This window comes from Somniosus microcephalus, chromosome 19 (assembly GCF_052327205.1).
Source record: "Somniosus microcephalus isolate GS21.2 chromosome 19, FLI_Smic_1.0, whole genome shotgun sequence".
NCBI lineage: Eukaryota > Metazoa > Chordata > Chondrichthyes > Squaliformes > Somniosidae > Somniosus > Somniosus microcephalus.
Window position 1 is genome coordinate 39,078,543 of NC_141005.1, and position 21,221 is coordinate 39,099,763.

Genomic DNA, 21,221 nt, shown 5'->3' on the forward strand with positions numbered 1-21,221 from the left:
CTCTTAAAGTGACAATGAAAGTCCAACCCCAGTAGAACGGCAGCGCAGAGATGTGGCAGGACGAAGAGCTTTACATTTTTATATACGGAGCCCTTCACCGAGAGGGTCACTACGCAGTAGCCGCCGACGTCTGCTGAGTGGGATTTCGAGGCCATGGAGATCCGATGGCACGTTGGCCGGACCGAGAGAGAATAGCGCCGTACTGTATCAGGGTGTATGAAGCTCTCCGTGCTCCCGGAATCAAAAAGGCAAGTTGTGGCGCGGCCATTTACCTGGATGTCCATCGTGGACCTGGCTAGCTGATGGGGTCTGGATTGATCCAGCGTGATGGAGGCCGCTGTGGAGTCGGTAGCGTCGCTGTAGAACCCCGGTGAAGCGGCGGTGGGTGAGTCGGGGGCCCGTTGGCAGAATGGCAGAGAAGATGGCGGCGTCGGAGAGGAAGGACAAAATGGCGGCGCCCATGACGATCCCGATCCCCACGAGGCTGGAGGGAGGCAAGATGGCCGCTCCCACGAATCGCACGCGGCGCTGCTGGAGGTAGGGGTCTTCTGGCTTTTGCAGACGCCAGCGTAGTGTCCCTTCTTACCGCAGGCAGAGCAGACAGTGTTTTTCGCCGGGCAGCGCGCCCTGGGGTGTTTGGTTTGGCCACAGAAATAACATTTCTGGCTCGGGCGGGACATCGCTGCAGCAGTTGAGGCCAGGGCCCGTGGCGGCGCCGCGTCCCAAGGTGGCGGCGGCTGCAGCATCCATGAGGCGACCGCGCGGTCCGGGGAGTAGGCCTCCATGTTCCGGTGGGCTACGTCCAACGAGAGGGTGAGTGAAATCGCCGCCTTCAGGTCGAGCTCGCTACTTTCCAGCAGTCGCTGCCGTGTGTGAGTGGACCTGAGGCCCGCCACGAGGGCGTCCCGGATGAGCTCCTCCGTATGTTCCGTGGCTGTTACTTGCTTGCATTCGCAGGCTCGGCCGAGTTCCTTCAGCGCCCGTATGTATGCTTCTGTGGGTTCCCCGGGCTGTTGTTTGCGAGACCCCAGGAGATGTCTTGCGTAAACATAGTTGACCGGGCGTGCGTATTGCTCCTTCAAGATGTCGATAGCCCCCTGGTAGCTCGTAGCGTCCCGGATAAGGGCAAAAGCTCGGTGGTTTACTTTAGAGTTCAGCACCCTGAGCTTGTCGGCATCGGCGGCGACGGTCTCGCCGGATGCAGTCAGAAAGGACTCAAAACAGTGCAGCCAGTGCGAGAACTTAGCAGTCGAGTCCGGTTCTTGCGGGTCGAGTTCCAGGCACTTGATCTTAAGAATCTGCAGCATCGTTTTTTTTTTTTTTTTTCAGTAGTTAATAAAATTGATGCGCTATCAATTCTAATAAAAGGCTAGGCAGAGTTCAGAACAACAGGCTTTTATTAACTACTGAATTGCACTTCAGACAGATCAGGACTATGCCTCTAGTGGACGACCGAATGCCAGGAGCTGCCATGCGGCCGCTCTTATACTCGGTAGCCCAGGGGCGGAGTCAGCTGAGGCATAGTCAGGCATAACAGTGAAACAAGAGTGAACGAGAACAACAACAACAACAACAGTGAACACAGTGAACTACAGTGGTTTACCACACTGTCATAATGGGAACACCCTTTTTAGGGTTGAATATGGAGATGAGGGGTTGATGGTCAGTCAACAAGGTAAATTTTTGTCCGTGTAGGTAATGGTTGAATTTCTTCACTCCCCATACCAGGCTGAGTGCTTCCCTGTCGATTTGGGCATAGTTACGCTCAGCTGAGTTTAATGAGCGTGACGCAAAAGCTATCGGCCGTTCTGAGCCATCAGGGAATTTATGGGATAATACTGCTCCTATGCCGTAAGGGGATGCATCGCACGCCAGTCTGATTGGCAGTGATGGGTTGTAATGAGCCAAAACTTCTTCGGATGTGATTAAGTCTTTGCATTTATGGAAGGCATGTTTACAGTCTTCGTTCCATTTCCAAATCACTCCTGTTTGTAGAAGTTCATTAAGAGGGTGTAGAAGAGTTGATAAGTTCGGTAAAAATTTATGATAGTAATTTATTAATCCCAGGAACGACCTTAATTGTGAAACATTTTCAGGTGCTGGGGCTTTTATGACCGCTTCAATTTTTTCAGGTGACTTATGCAACCCTTCATTATTAATTATGTGGCCACAATATGATATCTGATTTTGGAAAAATTCGCACTTGGGGCGATTTGCTCGTAGGCCCCGTTCTTTCAGCCTAGTGAGCACCTGCTCCAAATTGGCAAGGTGCTCGTTGTAGTTTTCTCCTGTTACAAGGATGTCGTCTAGGTAGCATTGAGTCCCCGGAATCCCTTGCAGGACTTGCTCCATAGCTCTTTGCCAGATAGCTGGAGCTGATGCTACTCCAAAAACCAGTCGATTGTACTGGTACAGGCCTTTGTGTGTGTTTATCATGAGATACCTTTTAGAGGCCTCCTCAACCTCCATCTGTAGATATGCCTGTGCCAAGTCAATTTTGGTGAAACGTTTCCCTCCGGATAGTGAGGCGAAAATATCTTCTATCCTCGGAAGAGGATACTGTACTGTGTGAAGGACCGGGTTTACAGTCACCTTGAAGTCTCCACAGATGCGAATTTTTCTCTGTTCTTCAGATTTATCATTATTTAATGCTTTTTTCATGACTGGAACGATGGGTGTTGCCCACTCGCTCCAATCTATTTTGGATAATACGCCTGCCTTTTCCAAATTCTCCAGCTCTGCCTCGACTGCTGGACGAATTGCATATGGCACCGGTCTTGCCTTAAAAAATTTGGGAATTGCTGCATCTTTCACTTTTATTGAGGCGGTGATGCCCTTCAAGGTTCCTAGTTTCTCTTGAAACACTTCTTTGGCGTTGGCCAAGATATCTTTTAATCGTTCAGGTATGATGTCATCATTGTTTATTTTCTTACTGGTCACCGTCAGTGCCTGAATGGAGTGCCAGTCTAAACGTATCTTTCTGATCCATTCACGTCCCAACAATGGTGGACCACCATCTTGTAGAATGTATAAATACAACTTTTGTATTTCTTTGCCGTTGTATACAACAGGCACCCTTATTTTTCCTTTGGGGTATACTTTCTGCCCCGTATATGTTTTTAAGATAATGGATGTGTCTTTTAGAGGTATATGCGAAAATTGCCTCTCGTAATCCCGTCGATTTATTACGGTTAGAGCTGATCCTGTATCTAGCTCCATTTTAACAGGGGACCCTGCTATCGTGAGGTTAACCCAAATGGTTTGGTAATCCTCTTTGGCAAGTACATTATGTAATTTGAGACAGCTTAGTCTCTTGTTTTCGGAGTCGCTATCGCTCTTCTGGTCTTCGGAGCTACTGTCCGTCATTTGTACCTTCCTGTACTTTCCTTTATTGATTTTTTTCTTTCTGTCTGTGGATTTATTTCATCCAGATCGGCATACCCGTGCAATGTGTCCAATTTTTCCGCATTGCCTGCATGCTTTGTCCTTGAACCAGCAGTCCTTCTGGTTATGGGTGGATCTGCTGCAGCGATAACATCTTTCGAAACCGTGTCATTTCATGGGTGCCGAAGTTCTGTGTCTTTTGTTGTATCTCTGCAGCTCCTCTTGCTGCTGCTTCGTATGATACAGCCATACTGAAAGCTTTGTCCAATGTTAAATCTTTTTCAGAAAGCAGCCTTTTTTGTGTTCCTTCACTTAAGAGACCGCAAACGAATTTGTCTCGAAGATAATCTGCTAGTCCTGCCCCGAATTGGCAGTACTTTGATAGCTTTCTTAATTCGGTTAGGTAGTCAGCGTTACTTTCATTCTTGTGTTGATTTCTCTTGAAGAACTTGAATCGTTCCACTATCAGCAGTGGTGTTGGGTTTAAGTGCTCCTGCAGGGTATCAACAATTTCTTTAAAATTCTTGTCCTTTGGTTTGGCTGGAGTGATTACATTTTGTAACAGCCCGTATGCCTTTGCGCCCATTAGGTTCAGCAGTACTGAAGCTTTTTTTTCATCTTCTATTCCATTTGCAGTGCAATATACCTCTACTCTTTCCACGTATGTGGTCCAATCCTCTATTTTGCTATCAAAAGCATCAATATTGCCAGACTTAGGCATTTCAGAAAAGATATAGTGCTTCCCGCCGCTGCTGCCGATGACAACGCTGTTTCCCGAGGTTTCCGTTCTTTGTTTTTTTTATTTGTTTACAGTTGGAGACTCGTTCCCGCCGGACTTTCTCTGCAGGTCTGAACGCTGACCTGCTTGCCGCGCCGGCCGTCTCCCGAGTGCTCCCTCCCAGTCCGTTATTGCTTGCCTCCGATTTCGCTGCCTGTCTCAGCTGTAGAGCCAGCTGCTGGAGCCCCAGCCTGACGCCCAGGAAGGATTAGCGCAGTACCTGCCACCAGCTTGGCCAGCTGGTGAAACCACAGCTTCTCTCACTTTCTTGAGTCTTCTGGACGCCCGAGGAATCGATGTCCTGGAGGTGCTGCCGAATTGCAGGTAAGTCCGTTTCCACTTCGTCGCCACTGTAGTGTCCGTGTGTTGATAGAGACACTGAAGACAGGAGTTGGTTCATAGGTGTTTACTAAGCAAAGTCTGGGGGGGGGGTTCTAACGGATATACACAATATACAGGCTTATATAGCCCGAGTGGCAATTACCGGCATTACAGCACACCTGGGGCTCTTAAAGGCACATACACTACAGCATCCTTGCACAAAACTCTTAATTCATTACCTTAGACTGTTCCCATTACAGCCACTGGTGGCAAACCCTGTAACCGCCATGACTTCACCCCAGTGTTGTACAACTCAAAATGCTCCATTTAAACACAGTCCAAGAAGGGTAAAATCTATACTTGCACTGCTGAATGTTTCGCATAGTTCAAGGGATAATTTTCCAAGGACACACTGGTGGCTGGGAACCTCGCCTCGCGTGTACTTCAGTAAAATCACCCCCCCACCCCCCCCCCCCCAACCATGTGAAAGTATCACAGGCCCCCTATATGGCTTACTGAAATCCGCATGAAACAACTGCCCAGTGATTTTGTTCCTTTTACCATTTCTAATCAAAAATGATGTTTCTTTAGAATTTTAGGCTTCATTTACATGTGGAAGGTTCTGGAACCCTGTTCAAACTGAAACATTCTGCTTTTAAACCGTGTTAGTCAGAAACAGGTAATATGGAGTCTGCAGGTCAGGCAAGAAATGTAAGTGTGTCAGGCCAACAGTCTTATTATCTCATTTGAATTATGTTGTAAGGTTTTTTACACTTAAATTTTCCTTGTTTTTATAGACGGCAAGGTGGGATAGGATGGAGGTGGGAAAGAGAGTTCAGTTGACTGCTTGGATGCTGATGTCCTGATTTTAGATTTGATTGTTGCTACATTATTATTATGTTTTATATAGAAGAGAGATCTAATGTAAATGTTTTACCTGTATGCTATTGTATTGCAGTACTGAACTGGTTTATCTATTTGAGTCCATTTTTTCCTCAGTTTCTCATTATATCCAATGTTGTCACATCATCGAACCCAACTTTTTTTCTTGGATGTTATTTCTCTGCCAGTCAGCGTGATCTCTAAGTGTGTGCACTACTGATGTGTGAATGAGATTGAGTCTGTGTGCAACAATACAATCAACCTGATAACATCAAAAAAATAAGCAAAACTGAGTCAGTTGTAGAAATGATTTCAGTGTGCTCGTTCATCTTTAGGGATGAAGCAATTTAAATTGCCACATGAAATAGCCTCAAAACATGAGCTTTATACATAATAAAGATAATTCAGTTTTAAAATATACACTCATGTCTCCTCTGAGCAATGTATGCAGAGTAGCATTGGCTGGCCATGTGTTGAGCAGTTTAAATGTCTTTGGACATTGCTCTAATAGTCTTACAGACTAATGAACTTAATTTGTTTTCACTGAATTATCAGAGTATGTTATGCGCCTAAAGGGTTACAGCAGTGCTGTGTCGAGTGTTCACTGAACACTAAGTGCTGAATTTTACCAATCTCGGCGGGTCCGCGGCGGGCGACGTGGTAGAGGGTCTCGGCCTCGCGGCCGGCTCCAGCCCGCAGTTCAAAATGATTTCCCCTGATTGGGCTTGTTAAGCCCAGCCAGCACGTTTCCCGACCAATTGAAGGAAGCAGGTATGATGACGTCATTTGATGACGTGTCATCAGCCGGTTTCCTTAAAGGGACCATGCGCAAATTTACTTTGACAGTTGTGCTGTCAGTGTTCTACAGCATTGAGGTGCTGCAAACACTGACGAGCACTGCACAAAGGTGCACGGCTGTACCCAAGTTCTCCTATGACTCCCTCCATATGCTTATAGAGGGAGTCATAGCACGCAGGGAGGTTCTCTTCCCTTCCAATGGGCAGAAGAGATCTCCCCAGGAGACCAATGCAGCCTGGTTGCACATTGCACAGGAGTGCACAAACAGGGATGTCGTCAGGAGGACCAGGCTGCAGTGGCGCAAACCTTTCAATGATCTCAGTAGATCACAAAACGTTACTGCAACGCCACACTCAACCTCATCCTGCTGAGCCACTCATCACATCCTCATCACTCTACCTTCCCTACCCTACACATCCTTACTCACACCAACTTACCTTGCACCTCCACCCATCCCTCTCTAACTACATTATCACTTCCCCATCTCAGTAGCCACCCCTCACACTCGCCCTCATCCTAGTCCAATCATAATCTCTTCTCTCTCTTAGGCAGTCCCTCGGAACCAAGGATGACTTGCTTCCACATTAAAAATGAGTTCTCAGGTGACTGATGAGTCCAATGCGGGACCTACAGTCTCTGTCACAAGTGGGGCAGACAGTGGTTGAAGGGGCGGGTGGGTGGGGTGCTTGGGTTGACGTGCGCTGCCTGCGTTTGGCTTCCGCTTGCTCCCGGCGAAGAGACTCGAGGTGTTCGGCGCCTTCCCGGATGCTTCTCCTCCACTTTGTGCGGTCTTGGGCCAGGGATTCCCAGGTGTCGGTGGGGATGTTGCACTTTTTCAAGGAGGCTTTGAGGGTGTCCTTGAAGCGTTTCCTCTGCCCACCTGGGGCTCTCTTGCCGTGCCGGAGCTCCGAGTAAAGCGCTTGTTTTGGGAGCCTCGTATCGGGCATGCGGACAATGTGACCCGTCCATCGGAGCTGATTGAGCGTGGTCAGAACTTCGATGCTGGGGATGTTGGCCTGAGCAAGAACACTGACAATCATACCAACTAACAACACACAAGGGTAGATACTTGTGTGTTTTAGCCAATGTTCATGTGAAGTTTCTGTTAATGTGCTGTCAGACATTGAAACCTTTTATTCTGAACACTTTGCGTTGTTAGACAGATTTGTGTGCACCTTTGGAAGTGGCTTAGTGAGTTGCAGTGAATGATGAGACATAACAGTACCCCCCGCAATGGTGATGAGCGTGAAAGGAATGGCTTGGACATTGTAGGGATGCTTTATGGTGTTGGTGTGGGGTGGTGCCAACCTGGTGCATCATGTGGCAGTCAGGGTGTACAGCGTCAAGTGAAGTAAATCTGGCCGTGGTGAGGCCACCCCTGGTGTCCTTGGCAGCAATATGGTCGGGTGCTGATGCCCTGTGTCCTCTGCAGCATCAGTTGATTGCGGAGAAGGTTGGTGGTGTTGGTACTGCTGGTGTTGGGGCTAATCATGGTGGGCATCTGAGGACCAAGGTGAGATAGTTTCAAGGGCACCGATGCTGATGTAATAGATGGCAGCTAAACTTGAGATGACAGAAGTGATCTGTCAATGGTGAGAGAGGTTGTTCCAATGAGGTGACACTGGATAGAGAGTTTACCCCAAACACTTGCAACCTGCATAAAGCTCAATCTGTCTTCCAAATGCAGTAAGCAACAGCTTCTGAACTTGGAAAGTGAACAGCTGTGAGATGGCAGCTTTTTTAGTACATTTGCAGCTGTCAATTACTGAGATGTTTCCATGGCCATTCAACTCCCGCCCTGCTTACTGGATGTGATCCTCAAGCAGCGTAGACCCTGTGGGTGACCTGGTAAACTCTGAAGGTGAGCTCAAGATACTTCTTAATGGTCTGTAACAAGGTCATAATGAACTGAATTGCCTCCCCCGCCACTGCTTGTCGGGTCTGCTCAGCATTGACAGACCTGACATTTGGGAAAGGCGTGTGGCGGCGGTCCCGACCCGCTGTCAATTTTTTCCGCCACCGATCACGTCCGCTGACCCCCCGAAAAATTCCCCCCGAGTCTCCCAATGGTTCTGCAGCTTTCAAGCAACTTAACTACTTCAGGTGCTCATGAGGGACTTCATAAGTAAAACTTGCAGCTCTAGGCAGATGTATTCTTGTGTAGAAGTCTTGCGTTTTCTCGGTGCATGACCTTCTGCATGGCGAGGTGGATTGATTCTGCTGTTGCTACTGGCAAAATGCTTACCATTAAAGCAGGCATATTGGTTGCACTGGTATAAAATTTGCAAAAGATTGCTCTCATAAGTTGCTAGATTTGCAGGTAATAAAAACACCAGAATTGTTGGTACTTAAAATTGTCATTTGATGTACAGTAGTGTCAGCACTCTTTAAAATATCGTGGCATTCTTCTTCACTTCACTTTCATTCATAGTGATGGTCTAGAGTAGACATCAATGTGGGGAACATTAATGCTGAGGACTGGAACATTCTCTAATTTGGAGTTAGTGTGAAGTACTGCCAAATCCGGTATAGTGTAAAATCCCTGTATTCAGTTTTAGTTCATTTTTCTTTCTGTGTGTAAAACAGTTCGTATTGTCAGTGCTTATTTCAAATGAAAAGAGGTTATGAACAAAGGAACACAAGAAAAATGGTCTGGAAATTAGATTATGTTCATGATCCAGCATTGTTTGGGAAGGAGGAAAATGCACATTGCCAAAGATATCCCAGTCAGCTAAATCAGGAAAAAAAGGCAAAAATGGCACTTAATTACATTAACAATCGGGTACAGCAATATCGTGGTTATATTACTTGACTAATAATCCACAAGCCTGGTTTGATAATCCAGAGCACACGAGTTCAAATCCCACCATGGCAGTTTCAAAAATTTGAATTCAGTTTTTTTTTAATGTGCAAATAAAATGCTGGCTTCAGTAAAAGTGGCCATGAAGCTATTGAATTGTTGTAAAAACCCAGCTGGTGCACTAATGTCCCTTTAGGGAAGAAAACTTGCCATCCTTACCCGGTGTGGCCTGTATGTGGCTCTAGTCCCACTCCAATGTGGTTCACTCTTAACTGCCCTCTGAAGTGGTCTAGAAAGCCACCCGGTTGTGTCAAATCACTCAAAAGAGTAACGAGAATAAAACAGAATGAACCACTAGCCTTTGAATCAGAGCATGATGAAAGCATGCTCAGCCAAGTCAACCCCTACAAGGCCGTCCTCACTTACCTCTGCAAACTGGTGTCCGTTGGGAGAACTGTCCCACAGACTAGTCAAGCAACAGCCTGACATAGTCACACTCTCGGAATCATATCGATCAGCTAATGTTCCAGACTGGGTGACATGAATCCGTCATTCATGAAAGAAAGACTTATGAAATAATACCAAATGGCCTGCGGGTGGCGCTTTCCAGGGAGAGTATAAATACTCGGGCACGGGCCCAGCTGGACATTATTAACAGGAACTAGTGAAGGACACAACTAGACCTCCATGTTGTAAAACAGTTGATTAAAGCTTTGTTTAACGCTTAGACCAAGTGCCTAGTAGTTTTCTTACGTCACTGGGTATGTCCTGTCCCAATAAAATGGTCATGTGCATATTCTGGTTTTGGCGGATTGAACCTTCAATATAGGCTCACCTTCATTTTATTGGCTCCAAAAAAAATAAAAAGTGCATTGTGCTGGTAATACTCATACTGTTTACTTAATCAGATTATAATATGCTTTGCTAATTTCCAATTAAATTCACATTCGACCCCAGAATTTTCATTTGGATTTGGTTTTGGTTCCCAGTCCTGTGTTTTTGTGTACATTTTGTAATTTTATTTTAATTTCACCATCTCCTTCCACAGGCTTCACAGACACCAATAAAATCTGCAGATCAAAGTAAAGATGAGGAGAGACCAAAGCCTAAAGAACCAGCTCCAGCTTCAACATGTCTGTTGGAGAACTGGCCTAAAGGAGAAGGGCTCGGCTATGAAGGCATGGGACTGGGCATGGGTCTAAGGGGTGCAATCCGATTGCCATCCTTTAAGGTAAGGGAAACACCGCATCACCAGAGGACAAAGTGTTTTTTTTTTATCAGTATCATGAAGATTTTCAATATTAAGATCAAATATTTTTGGTGCGTGACTTTTTTTTTAGTATCAACTGCTTAGCACAGGGTCTTTCAAACAGGGTCCCTGGAGAGACTATGTAGAGTCTTCAAGATAGCATTGTAGTTTTTATGTGTGTTGTAACAAAGCAATGGTGAAACGACTCCTTTAGCTTCAAAATATCCAATTAGTCAATTCATCTCATGCCAGAACTGTCACTAAAAAAACTTTGAATATGCGTGTGCCCTGTGCCGTGTGTCTAATCAGACACAAGATTTCCATACAAACGCTGCCAGAGTCCATTGTTGCAAAGTTTCAGATTATAGTTTCAGATCAAATGCAGATTGGGTGACCGCTTTGCGGAACAATTCTGTTCAGTCCATAAGTGTGACCCCGAGCTTCCGGTCGCCTGTCACTTTAATTCTCCGCTCCACTCCCACTCTGACCTTGCCATCCTTGGTCTCTTACACTGTTCCACCGAAGCTCAACGTAAGCTCGAGGAACAGCACCTCATCTTTCGATTAGGCACTTTACAGCCTTCTGGACTCAATATTGAGTTCAACAATTTCAGACCATAACCTCTGCCCTATTTTTTTTTTCACATGGCAGCTGTTGATGATTCTGCCATTCCCATTTATTCCTCATCTAGACTTATCTTTTGTTTCTAGACTCATATCTTTTGTTTCTAGACTCATCTTTTGTTTCTTAACTTGTCCCATTACCATCTCCTTTTGCCTTGCACCATCATCCCTTTTGTCTTTAATCTCTCCTGCTTTCCACCCTATCACAGACCTTCCCTTTTGTTCTTTCCTCCCCATCTCCCTTTCCCTGCCCCTGCACTTGCTTAAAAATCTGTTACATCTCTTAACTTTTTCCAGTTCTGACGAAGGGTCATCGACCTGAAACATTGGCCCAGAAATTCGGGTCGGGGGCTTCCCGCGGGTGTAAGCCCCCGACCTGCACTTAACCTTGCGCACCGGCCATTGTGCTGTGGGCCCCCGTGGAATTCCGATCCGGGGCCTGGTCCAGCTGCCGGCGCGCAGTGCTTGTGTATCCCAGGGGCGCAGTTAGTTCGATGCGTCCCCTGTGATCACGTGGGCCATGGGGAGCCAATTGGAGCAGGGAATGCTCCATTCATAAGACTGACAGGAAGAGCTGTCAAAAGTTATAAATACTACGGCCCCAAAACAGCACTAAATCTTCAAATAATTTTTTTTTAATCACTTTTTAAATAAACTATAAATTACATGAAATAAACTATTTTAAACAATAATTTAAATTTTTGAAAAAAATAATTTTATTTTCTAACGAGGCTAAAAATAAACTTGCCTTGCTTTAAAGTATTTAAAAATAATAAACCTGTGGAAAAAATGTTTTAATTTGAATTAATTCACCACTTACCTTGTAAAAAGCAGGCCTTACGCCTGCTTTTTACATGTCTAACTTCTGAAGACATACCCTCCCGGGAAAACCTGTATAAAAAACCGAAGTTCGATGCGCACGCGCAGCCTCTCCTGCGCATGCGTTCGACCTCTGAACCTCTTCGTTCAGGGGAACGGAAGTGCCGGTTTCCCGTGCATGCAGGAAACTGGCACTTCCATTGGGCCTATGGGTGAGTACCCTGTGCGTACTCACCCGTGGAGACCCGAATTTCTGGGCCACAAACTCTGTTTCTCTCTCCACAGATGCTGCCTGACCTGCTGAGTATTTCCAGCATTTTCTGTTTTTATTTCAGATTATAGTGTTGTGTTAAATTATTCTCATGGCTCCTTTGACAGGATTGACCACCCCTCCCCCCACCCCCAAATGTAGCATTGTTATAGCACATTTAAAGCTGTTTTTGCACTGATGTTGATGGGGTGTTTGTGACACTAGTACTCAAATGTATAGACAGCATCAACCCCAATATACAAATGCCGATTCGTTTAAATCTGGTTGTCACAAGGACCCAATTTTGGTTTTTTAAATGGGGTCTTCCTGGCCTAGATTAAGTGAACCTGGCAGTTTTACAATGGGGTTGGCACTGGCTACATGAGGCTTGTGCTTTGGGAACCAGCAACAGTGACTTTATTTATTTCAGCACTGGTATCAGGAGAGCGATATTACACCAGCTTCCCAGAATTTCTCTCGGGCCCCATTACACAGCCACCTGGCATATTTCTCCATCAGCATGGTTGCCCACAAATCCAATGGCAGCTTCTTAAGACTCACGACAAAGTTGGGGGGGTGGGGGGGTTTGTGCCTCTGAAAGTCGATTTGTTTCTTTTACTAACCACAGCATGCCGGAAAAGAACTGCGTGTTTGCTCTGAGCTCTTGGTTTTTAACCATAAAAGCATTTTGTGGTGCTACTCGTGCCCGTCCCAACTTCAGTGTCTGACTGATAAAGTAACTGTTGCTTCTGGAGGGTCCCAAATCCACCAAAGGAGATGGTCTCCATAAGCCCTTCCAGAGATGACACTAATGCTATAAATACAGGATTTTTGCTGCCTGGGGCTGAAGTAGCCATGTGCTCCCGCCACGGATTGGTTGAGCAGCTCACCACCGCACCCCCCCACCCCCCGGCCCTACCGTCCCCGCACAGGCCCGTAAAACAATTTTGTTGCTCGATGGTTAATGCTTTTCCCCAGGCACTGGACAAAGTGCAAGGGCCAGAACCACACCATGCACAGTTGTTTCTCTGTTATACTGGCTGCTATGCTGTCTGCCCTGGAATACAAACTGGCCAGTTTCCATAGCACCGAGGTCCTCTAGTGTTATCATTACTCAAAAGTGGCTTTTCCAATAAAGAAAATAATATACACAGATTGCTTCTTTACGGAAAGTGTTTTGTAGAACAGACCCAAAGAACAATTAATGAGATTTGCTAAAGTAAAGTAATGACAGAAAAAGTACATCTCTTTCAGTATATCACCAAGGTCAGTCAGCACTAATCCAATTTTTTGAACATCCCATCCAAATTCCTATTTTGTAACACTGCCAATAACAAGAAACTGCCACACTGGACAACAAATATGCACAGATTTCCGAATATGAGCCTGTCGGGGTTTCTGTTAGAAAACAAAAGCCCCTAATCTTTAACCAAATGGTTGTAAGGTTAGACTTTAATTAGATTTTATTCATTGTGCTGTTTATACGTGGCACTATTTGAAGATCATGTTAATAAAGCCGTTTGAATGCAGTATGATTGAAGAGTCTGCAGTGGACTCCCATTCTACCCCCACATTGAATATAAAAGCCAGTCAGATTTAGCAGACTCACCCAAGCTGATAAATATTTCAGCAGAAATGTTGCAGTGCAATTTCCTGTAACAGCAACTCTAAAAACATGGAGAAAATTCAAACACTCCAACTATTGTACAAAATGGTCAGTCAATCTATTGGTGCTCCATTCGTACCTCGTATCTGCCAACATTCTTGACTTTCAGCAGTTTTAATACTTTCTAGTTCCTGTATTAAAGTGCCATCTAAAATGTGAAATTCCTAAAGATTATAATCTCTCACCTTGAAAATTTCCAACATCTGTAACTATAGTTAGTGTAAACCATCACAGATGTACAGGTTGCTAAATGATTAAACTCTTTCATAACCTCAACTGTGAAACCACGTCACGAAAATTAAACTTCCATTTGGAATGTGATCCAGATATCGGAGCTTTTCCTAGTCCCATTTCGGGGAAACTTTGCTAAAAATGTTATAATCAGCGAAGTATATCACAATGTAAATGCAGCCAGACAAAGGCTAGAATCCAGCAGTTTTACATTTGGTCTGGAGTTCCGTTCATTCAGGCAGTAATGGTACTTTGTTTAGCTGGATTTAAACACGGTTCACTCATAAAAGTCTTACTCATAATCCCTTAACTCAAAAAGAGAAGTAAATCTCCTTGTAAAGAATATTTACATCGATTTCAATTAAGGACTTTTCAAAATTAACCCTTCACGTGCTTGCAGGTGCAGAGTGATTCTTGTCCCCTGGCCATGGCTGCAGTGAAGTTGAAATAAACACTAATATTACAGAATAAAGATTCTTAAACATTGCAAATGGCTTAATTCCTAATCACCATACAGTAAAAATAATCACTTAAATATAATTTTCATTTACAATTTTTTTTAAACATTAACAGCACTCCAATTCTGTTCACATTCCCTCATTTTCTTGCCCCATTTTTTTTAACCTAACATTTTTTCCTACCTAATCTATTTCTCTTGTGCCGTACTTTTATCTTTTTTCTTCAGAAAATAACTTTAAATTTATATTCTTGTCTCCTGGTTTCCACCATTCATTTTGGAGATTACAGCAACTTAAAAAAAAAAAAATGCATTTTCAATGGCTGGGCACCAGTTTTAATGGCCATTTTTTCATCCAATCAAAAGCCAAGATTGACGTAGTCATATCATAGATGCAATTGGGTTAAAAAATGTCAAATGCAAAAGAGGCTCTGCCAAGCTAGCACACCAGTCGGTGGTCCGTGTAAACCTGGCCATGGTCCTGCAAGAGTTAATTCTGTTTCTCTCTCTATGTAGTCCTGGATTCAATGTCTTAATCAATGTTTTTACCACCATTAAGAATCTCCACAGAGAAGCATATTAAATGTTCATATACTTGTGAAGAAGTCTTTTTAACAACAGGCCAGTTTAAACGTGGAACAGTATGGGAAATCCTGAAATTAAGCTACGATTGGAATTTATGATCTGTTCCTGCACAAATAAAATGGTGTCCCACTGATATTGAGGATTTTTTCCCTCTCCCTGACACTTTATTTCATGGCATTGGCACCATTTAAAAATTTCTGACATTCCTTAATAGAGTACCTGTGGGTACTACTACAACACTGCCACATTGGTCCCAACATTTCATAAGACAAGTGTGAGACAAACCATAACTTCCTAGTGGTCTTTATTACATTTGAGTGGTTGAGGCATGGGTCTGCAGTAGTGCTATTTACTTAGAGCATTATATAGTGTAGGAAGTGTGATAATTAAAGTCGTATTTCCACAGTTGTCATGTCATTAGTTAGCATACTGGCACTGTAAACAGGCTGACTAGAAACTGAAGAGGCCTAGAACAGCTGCTCTGCTCTGGCATGTTGGCCAGTGTTAACAGCTTGCTCTATGAAATTGAAGTGTTCAAAGTGACTGCTTTCAGTGCAGCAGCTTGTAAATGTGCAAGTTATTTTTCTGCGTTTATATCTTGACACACAGGCAAAAATCCATTTCAGTTCCATGTTTACTGATAGACAGGTTCTTCAAAACTAATCATTTACTGAGATTTTCAAGATGGCAGTCATGTTATATTTCTGTAATAATTTGCAGGTAAAGAGGAAAGAGCCACCTGATGCTGCCTCCTCGGGTGATCAGAAGAGAATTAGACCATCTACTCCACTGGATGATGATGATGAAGGTTGGTGTACATTTCATATATTTAAATACTTGCCTAAACTCAATATTTACAAATACAAATTAAACTGCAGTACAGGAATTGCCTTCACACATAAATTTTCTGAGCTACTCTTGGATAGGCTTCACTCCCTCCGCTCCGACGCTAGCTACAGAGAGTTCATCCATCATGCCGCTGCACTCTGGAATTCCATTCTTAACTCTTCCACTTTGCTACTTCTTTCCTCACCTTCAAAAACCTCCTTAAAACTTAACCCTTTGTACCTTCACTTGCCTTCCCCCACCTTCTCCCCCACTTGCTGCTCAGTATTCTTTCATCCCCTACACACCCGTTTGGGTTGTTTCATTTTGTAAAATTTCCTGTATTAGTTGGTGAAAGTTAGTTGGTGTGTACTTCATGCAGTTTGTGAATGAAATATTCTGTATAAGATATACTGCATAGACACATTTCTGTGTAATCTGCTGTAAAATGTTCTCTGGTAATATTGCAGTCATTATGTCACAAAGTAGACTATGTCACAAATGAGCAACTTTTATTATAAAGGGTTTTCTGAAAAGATAGTATATTAGAGAAGATTTATAATACTATTAGGCTGGGCAGTGGCTGTGTGGGTTTATTGCAATGCAGAGTACTCACTCCATCTCTTTGTCGCTTGTAACAGAGTCTGAGCGTGACCGAGACATGTCAGATGTCGCCAGTCATTCTTCTGAATTATCCAAGAGAGACTTGGAGTCAGTCACTGAGAGGCGAAAACCAGCAAAACCATTAAAGCTAGACAGTGAAGGGGAAGAGGAAGAGGAAACTTCTGGGAAGGAGGAAGAAGAATCCTCTTCGGAGAAGGAAGACGAGGAGGAACAGGATGAAGAAGAGGTTTCTGTAAAGGCCTCATCGGAAAAGGTTAGTTTGTTCTTCAGTGTTTTATGTTGCAAGTTAACACAGCGGATTCTAGGGTACAAAAGCTTGTCCAGTCAGTCTACTACCATTTTCAAACCTGGTTGAGGTTGTTCACTGAACCTTTTGATGGGTCCACAATATGGTATTCTGTTCTCCAGGGAGTGCCCTGGAACAGAACTGACTTCAGTGGTGCTTATTACTTTAGACTACTTTCAAATTGAGAATAGGTCTATAAACAGCTTGAAACTGAAGTCCGATAGAAAAAGTTTTACCTCCACTGTAAACAAATGTTCAGTCCATGTGACTGCAACACAGCTAAATAAAATGTGTTTCTGCAATGCCTCTTGCAGCCACTTGATGTCTCTAGCATGGCTTGTAATTACTCTGCAGTACACTATACTTGTAGCCCATTGGCTGATTTTTATAAGCATAGCCTTCAGAGGGCTGAGGTAATCTACTGCTGGCTTGATGGGTGAAGGAGGCAGTTACCGAGTGAAGGAATATCTACAGTGAAAGTATTCTGGGAAACGTTATTAATGACCGAGTACATAGTTCTAAGATCCATGTCTCTACCACTTCTAATCAGCAGCCAGACACCCAAAAGAAGCTAATCTGCCTATAGAGGTAGTTTCTTATGGGTGTTGTAACTAAGTCCAATTGAGCGGCTACCTTTGGACACCCAAAAGGATGAGTTTGCAAAGAGAAGTATTAAATTCTAATTATTGCCTAAAAGGTAAGTTTAAAAAAATTAAGTTTACATTGAAAGTGCCCCAACCTCCTCCCAGTTTTCATCTTTAAGGCATTCTAATGGTGCTAGCCTTACTGTGTGTAAAGTACACCAATATAAAGACATCAAGAATAATTGTTTGACCTATGCACCATAAATAGGTCCCATATTGTGTAGCCATGTGAATAAAATTCTTTTTTTTTCTCAGTGGACTGCTGTACAATCATTATTTTCTGTCATTGCTCGTTAGTGTTGAATTACTTTTACAGTGTCAGCTGTGGCTCAGTGGGTAGCACCCTCGCCTCTGAGTCAGAAGGTCGTGGGTTCAAGTCCCACTCCAGAGACTTGAGCACAAAAATCTAGGCTAACACTCCAGTGCAGTGCTAAGGGAGTGCTGCACTGTGCACAAATTGGCTGCCGCGTTTCCTACATTGCAACAGTGACTACACGCTAAAAAGTACTTCATTGACCGTAAAGTGCTTTGGGACATTTGGTGGTCATGAAAGGTGCTATATAAATGCAAGTCTCTTTTTTAGGAGGAAGATGATGAAGCAGATGCTGAGACCAGTGAAAAGGAGCTGCTAGACTCTGAAGAAGGTGAGGTCTTGATCAGGTGACAAACTGGCAGATGGTGATGGGTGACATTTGGATTGTAGTACATCAGTAACTGTAAAATACTGTGAGCTTAGCCTCGTGTTAATGCTTCTATGTTGACCTGCATGTCAGGAAAATCAGGATAAGTAAATGTGAGATAGCCAACCTGAAGTCCAGTAGGAAACGTTTTAGCTCCACTGTAAACAAATGTTCAGTCCATTTGACTGCAACACAGCTAAATAAAATGTGTTTCTGCAATGCCAGTGGAGCTTGTATAGTTTCCTAATGTGCCTAGTTGCAATGTTGTGAAATTCTAGAAGTATTTTCTCCCACTTCCTGTGTCACTTACCACATCACCTATCGAGGGGACAGCCAGCCTGTCCATACCCTTCTAATTGGCACCATTGTCCCACCAGCTAGGAGGTGTGTGACGGAGGTATAGATTTATGCTCTCCGATTATTTATTTTCTCTCTGCGATCTGAAGATTTAACGAATTAGAGGCAAAATAACTTCCCATTGTGTCGTTGTGCAACACGTGCTAGCAGGGGAGTTATCCCCTGTGTCCTGGCCAATATTTATCCCTCAATCAACATCACTAAAACAGATTGGCCTAGAAATTCGGTATAGCCGTGTTTGGGGCGCTAGTCCTGGCGATGCGCAAAGTTTAGCGCCAGGCGCAGTTTAGCACCACCTAGCGCAATATTGGGTTGCAGCACCCCTAAAGGTGATTGCGGCGCTAAATCAGGCGCTGCACGCTACTCTTAAGGCGCTAACCCGGCGGCGCAACCCAATTTCGCGGCGGCGGGGCACAGCGAAGGTGCTGTCAATAATCACTTTCCCTGAGACACACTGGCGCCGGCCAACTCTTAAAGGGGCAGGTCAATTGGCATCACCAGACACACTCACTGCCTTGTAGGCCTTCAAAGTGGTGGGAGCCTATCTGAGGCGCACCAGCCTAGCAAGATATGGAAAGGGTGAGGCAGAGGGCGGAACGCCTCACTGATGGGGCATTGGATGCTTTGGTTGGCGCAATGGAATCAAGGCCAAGGAAGATGGTCGGAATGTGATTTATGTTTTGGACAGTCTCCCGGGTGTGAGAGGCAGTTATGTGTCAGTGTATTAGTTTTGCTTTCTGTTGCCATAGCTTTCTCATGTTTGAAGGAACCACATTTTGTGTAATGAAACACTTTCTTCATTTACAATGGCCATGCCTGCTATTTACATGCATCTTGCCCTTCACAGGCTTGGGGGTATCAGACCGGTTCCATTCCTGTTCTTGGAATGGCAGCAAGCATTCCGTGAGAGGGGCCTAGAAGCTACTTCTGATCAGCCTCTGACGCGCAGCCTGAGAAGAGCCGCTCGTGTTGAAGTTAAGGCCAGCAGGCATCTTCTCAGCCACCGACAGAGATGTCCTGCACCTTATCTGAGGCTGCAGATCTGGCTGAAGCAGCTAGCACAGCTTAGTCACCACCTCCTTTCTAAATCGCAGCCTTCTAACACACTGCTCCTCTGGCATGTTCATGCAGGAAAGCTGCTGTTGGAAAACCCTGCCAGCGTAAGGTCTGCTGTGGCGACGTCTGTTGGCCCTCCTCCATCTGGCCATGCCCGCCCCCCTCTCCCAGCGTCTCAGTGCCCTTTCCAGATTAGTCAGCAGCAGGACGTTCCCCTCCAATGCAGCCCCCATAATAAGTGCCCACAGGAAGGTTCCCCGTTGTCAAGGCTCACCAACAGCAAGGTGATGGTCAGAAGGCTGAAGATCGTCTGCCTGCGCTGGCTCAGTGGTCAAATGGCTCTCAGTGTGCAGCTCAGCAACTCTTTGTAGCTCTCGAGGAAGTTGTGCTCCAAAAATGGCTGCCGCTTTTAAACCACACCAGTCCCCTTTAAATAACACTCCTCCAGCCCGAGAGCGACTTGGTAAGGTCCAGGTAAGCTGTCACTATTAGCGCCAGGCGCTACGGAGGGGGGCGCCACTGAATTTCCGGTACGGGGCACCCAAAAGGCGTTGCACACTCAAATAATGTCATAATCAGCCTGTGCCCATGAGCGGGCGCTAAGATTTAGCGCCGGCGCTAAATGCATGCTCAATATGGGGCTAGGCGCCTTGCACCCGCCCGGAAATTGGCTGGCGCCCCACTTCTCGGCCTCTTTAGGCGTTAATCCGTGGCGCTAACAACCGAATTTCTCCCCCATTATCTGGTCATTATCACAATGTTGTTTGTGGGAGCTTGCTGTGTGCAAATTGGCTGCCATATTTCCTACATTACAATAGTGACCGCTTCAAAAGTACTTCATTGGCTGTAAAGCACTTTGAGATGTCCTGAGGTCATGAAAGGCGCTATATAAATGCAAGTCTTGCATTGTGCCACCCGACAGCCTTTTACTTCCCTCCTGATTTAAATTATTGGATGCTGCAAATAACATATTGCAATTCTTATGTTTGCAGATGAAGCGATCAGTGTTGCCTCATCCAAAGTGGAAGTGGAATATTCAGATGACAGTGATGAATCCTCAGAATATGAATCTAGCTCTGAGGAGGACGAGGAGGAGGAGGAGGAGGAAGAAGAGAAGGAAAAAGAGCCACTATTAAGAGGGGCTGAGGTAGAGGCAGAAGAAGCAGCCCATGAAGAGGCAGAGGTAGTCGATGTCCTGAATGATAATATTACAGATGAAGCTCCAGCACAAACAGAGCCAGACTTAAAATCTGCTCCATCACCAGAAGAAGTTCCAGGTAGAGATAACTGCATATTTAATACCTTGTTACAATTAGGAATCAAACTATGCAATTTTTGTTGCAAATCTCTAAATGTCAAGCCTCAGATTTGATCAATGTTATTCAGGAACATTAGAATCGGCTCTTCAGTAATATACTGTGGCAACACTTTCATTCTTATCAATAGCACTCTGCCACTTGTTAGGGTTAGGCACTGCTGCCCTGTGCTGGTTGTGGGGGTGTACTGTGTGCGCTGTACTTCGACTTAAGCCCAAAGTATTAATTTGCCTAATTTCATAGTAATAGTTTAATTTCTGTATGCAGTTGATGACATTGAGTATGTACCTTATATATACGGATAACATTAGAGATAAACTCTCCATGGTGTAGCTTTGAGTATAAGGGCCCTGATATTCCTGGGGGGCCGTTTCACCACAGCGGGACCCTCCCATTGGAATTCTTTCTCGGGGATAGAAAGGAGCAGATATTCAAAGGAACGGTGTTTCGCCCCAAATTCCTTTCCTCTCTGCAACCCAGACAGCACAATTTCCGTGCCAGAAAACCGCAGGAATTTTGGGGCTGAGATATCTTGGCTATATTGTAGAAATATAGGTCACTTGTAGTGCATTCTTTGTAAGTGAAGATTG

The 21,221-nt window shown here is 44.7% G+C and overlaps 1 protein-coding gene across 1 annotated transcript in view; it reads left to right on the plus strand.

Moving 5' to 3' along the window:
* setd1ba (SET domain containing 1B, histone lysine methyltransferase a) overlaps nucleotides 1-21,221 on the plus strand; it is a 194,105-nt gene that overhangs the window by 150,694 nt on the left and 22,190 nt on the right. Inside the window, exons 9-13 of the mRNA XM_085961635.1 lie at nucleotides 10,012-10,194; nucleotides 15,564-15,651; nucleotides 16,310-16,545; nucleotides 17,806-17,866; nucleotides 20,308-20,592. Coding sequence (XP_085817761.1) covers nucleotides 10,012-10,194; nucleotides 15,564-15,651; nucleotides 16,310-16,545; nucleotides 17,806-17,866; nucleotides 20,308-20,592 — 853 coding nt within the window. The remainder of the gene's footprint in view (nucleotides 1-10,011; nucleotides 10,195-15,563; nucleotides 15,652-16,309; nucleotides 16,546-17,805; nucleotides 17,867-20,307; nucleotides 20,593-21,221) is intronic.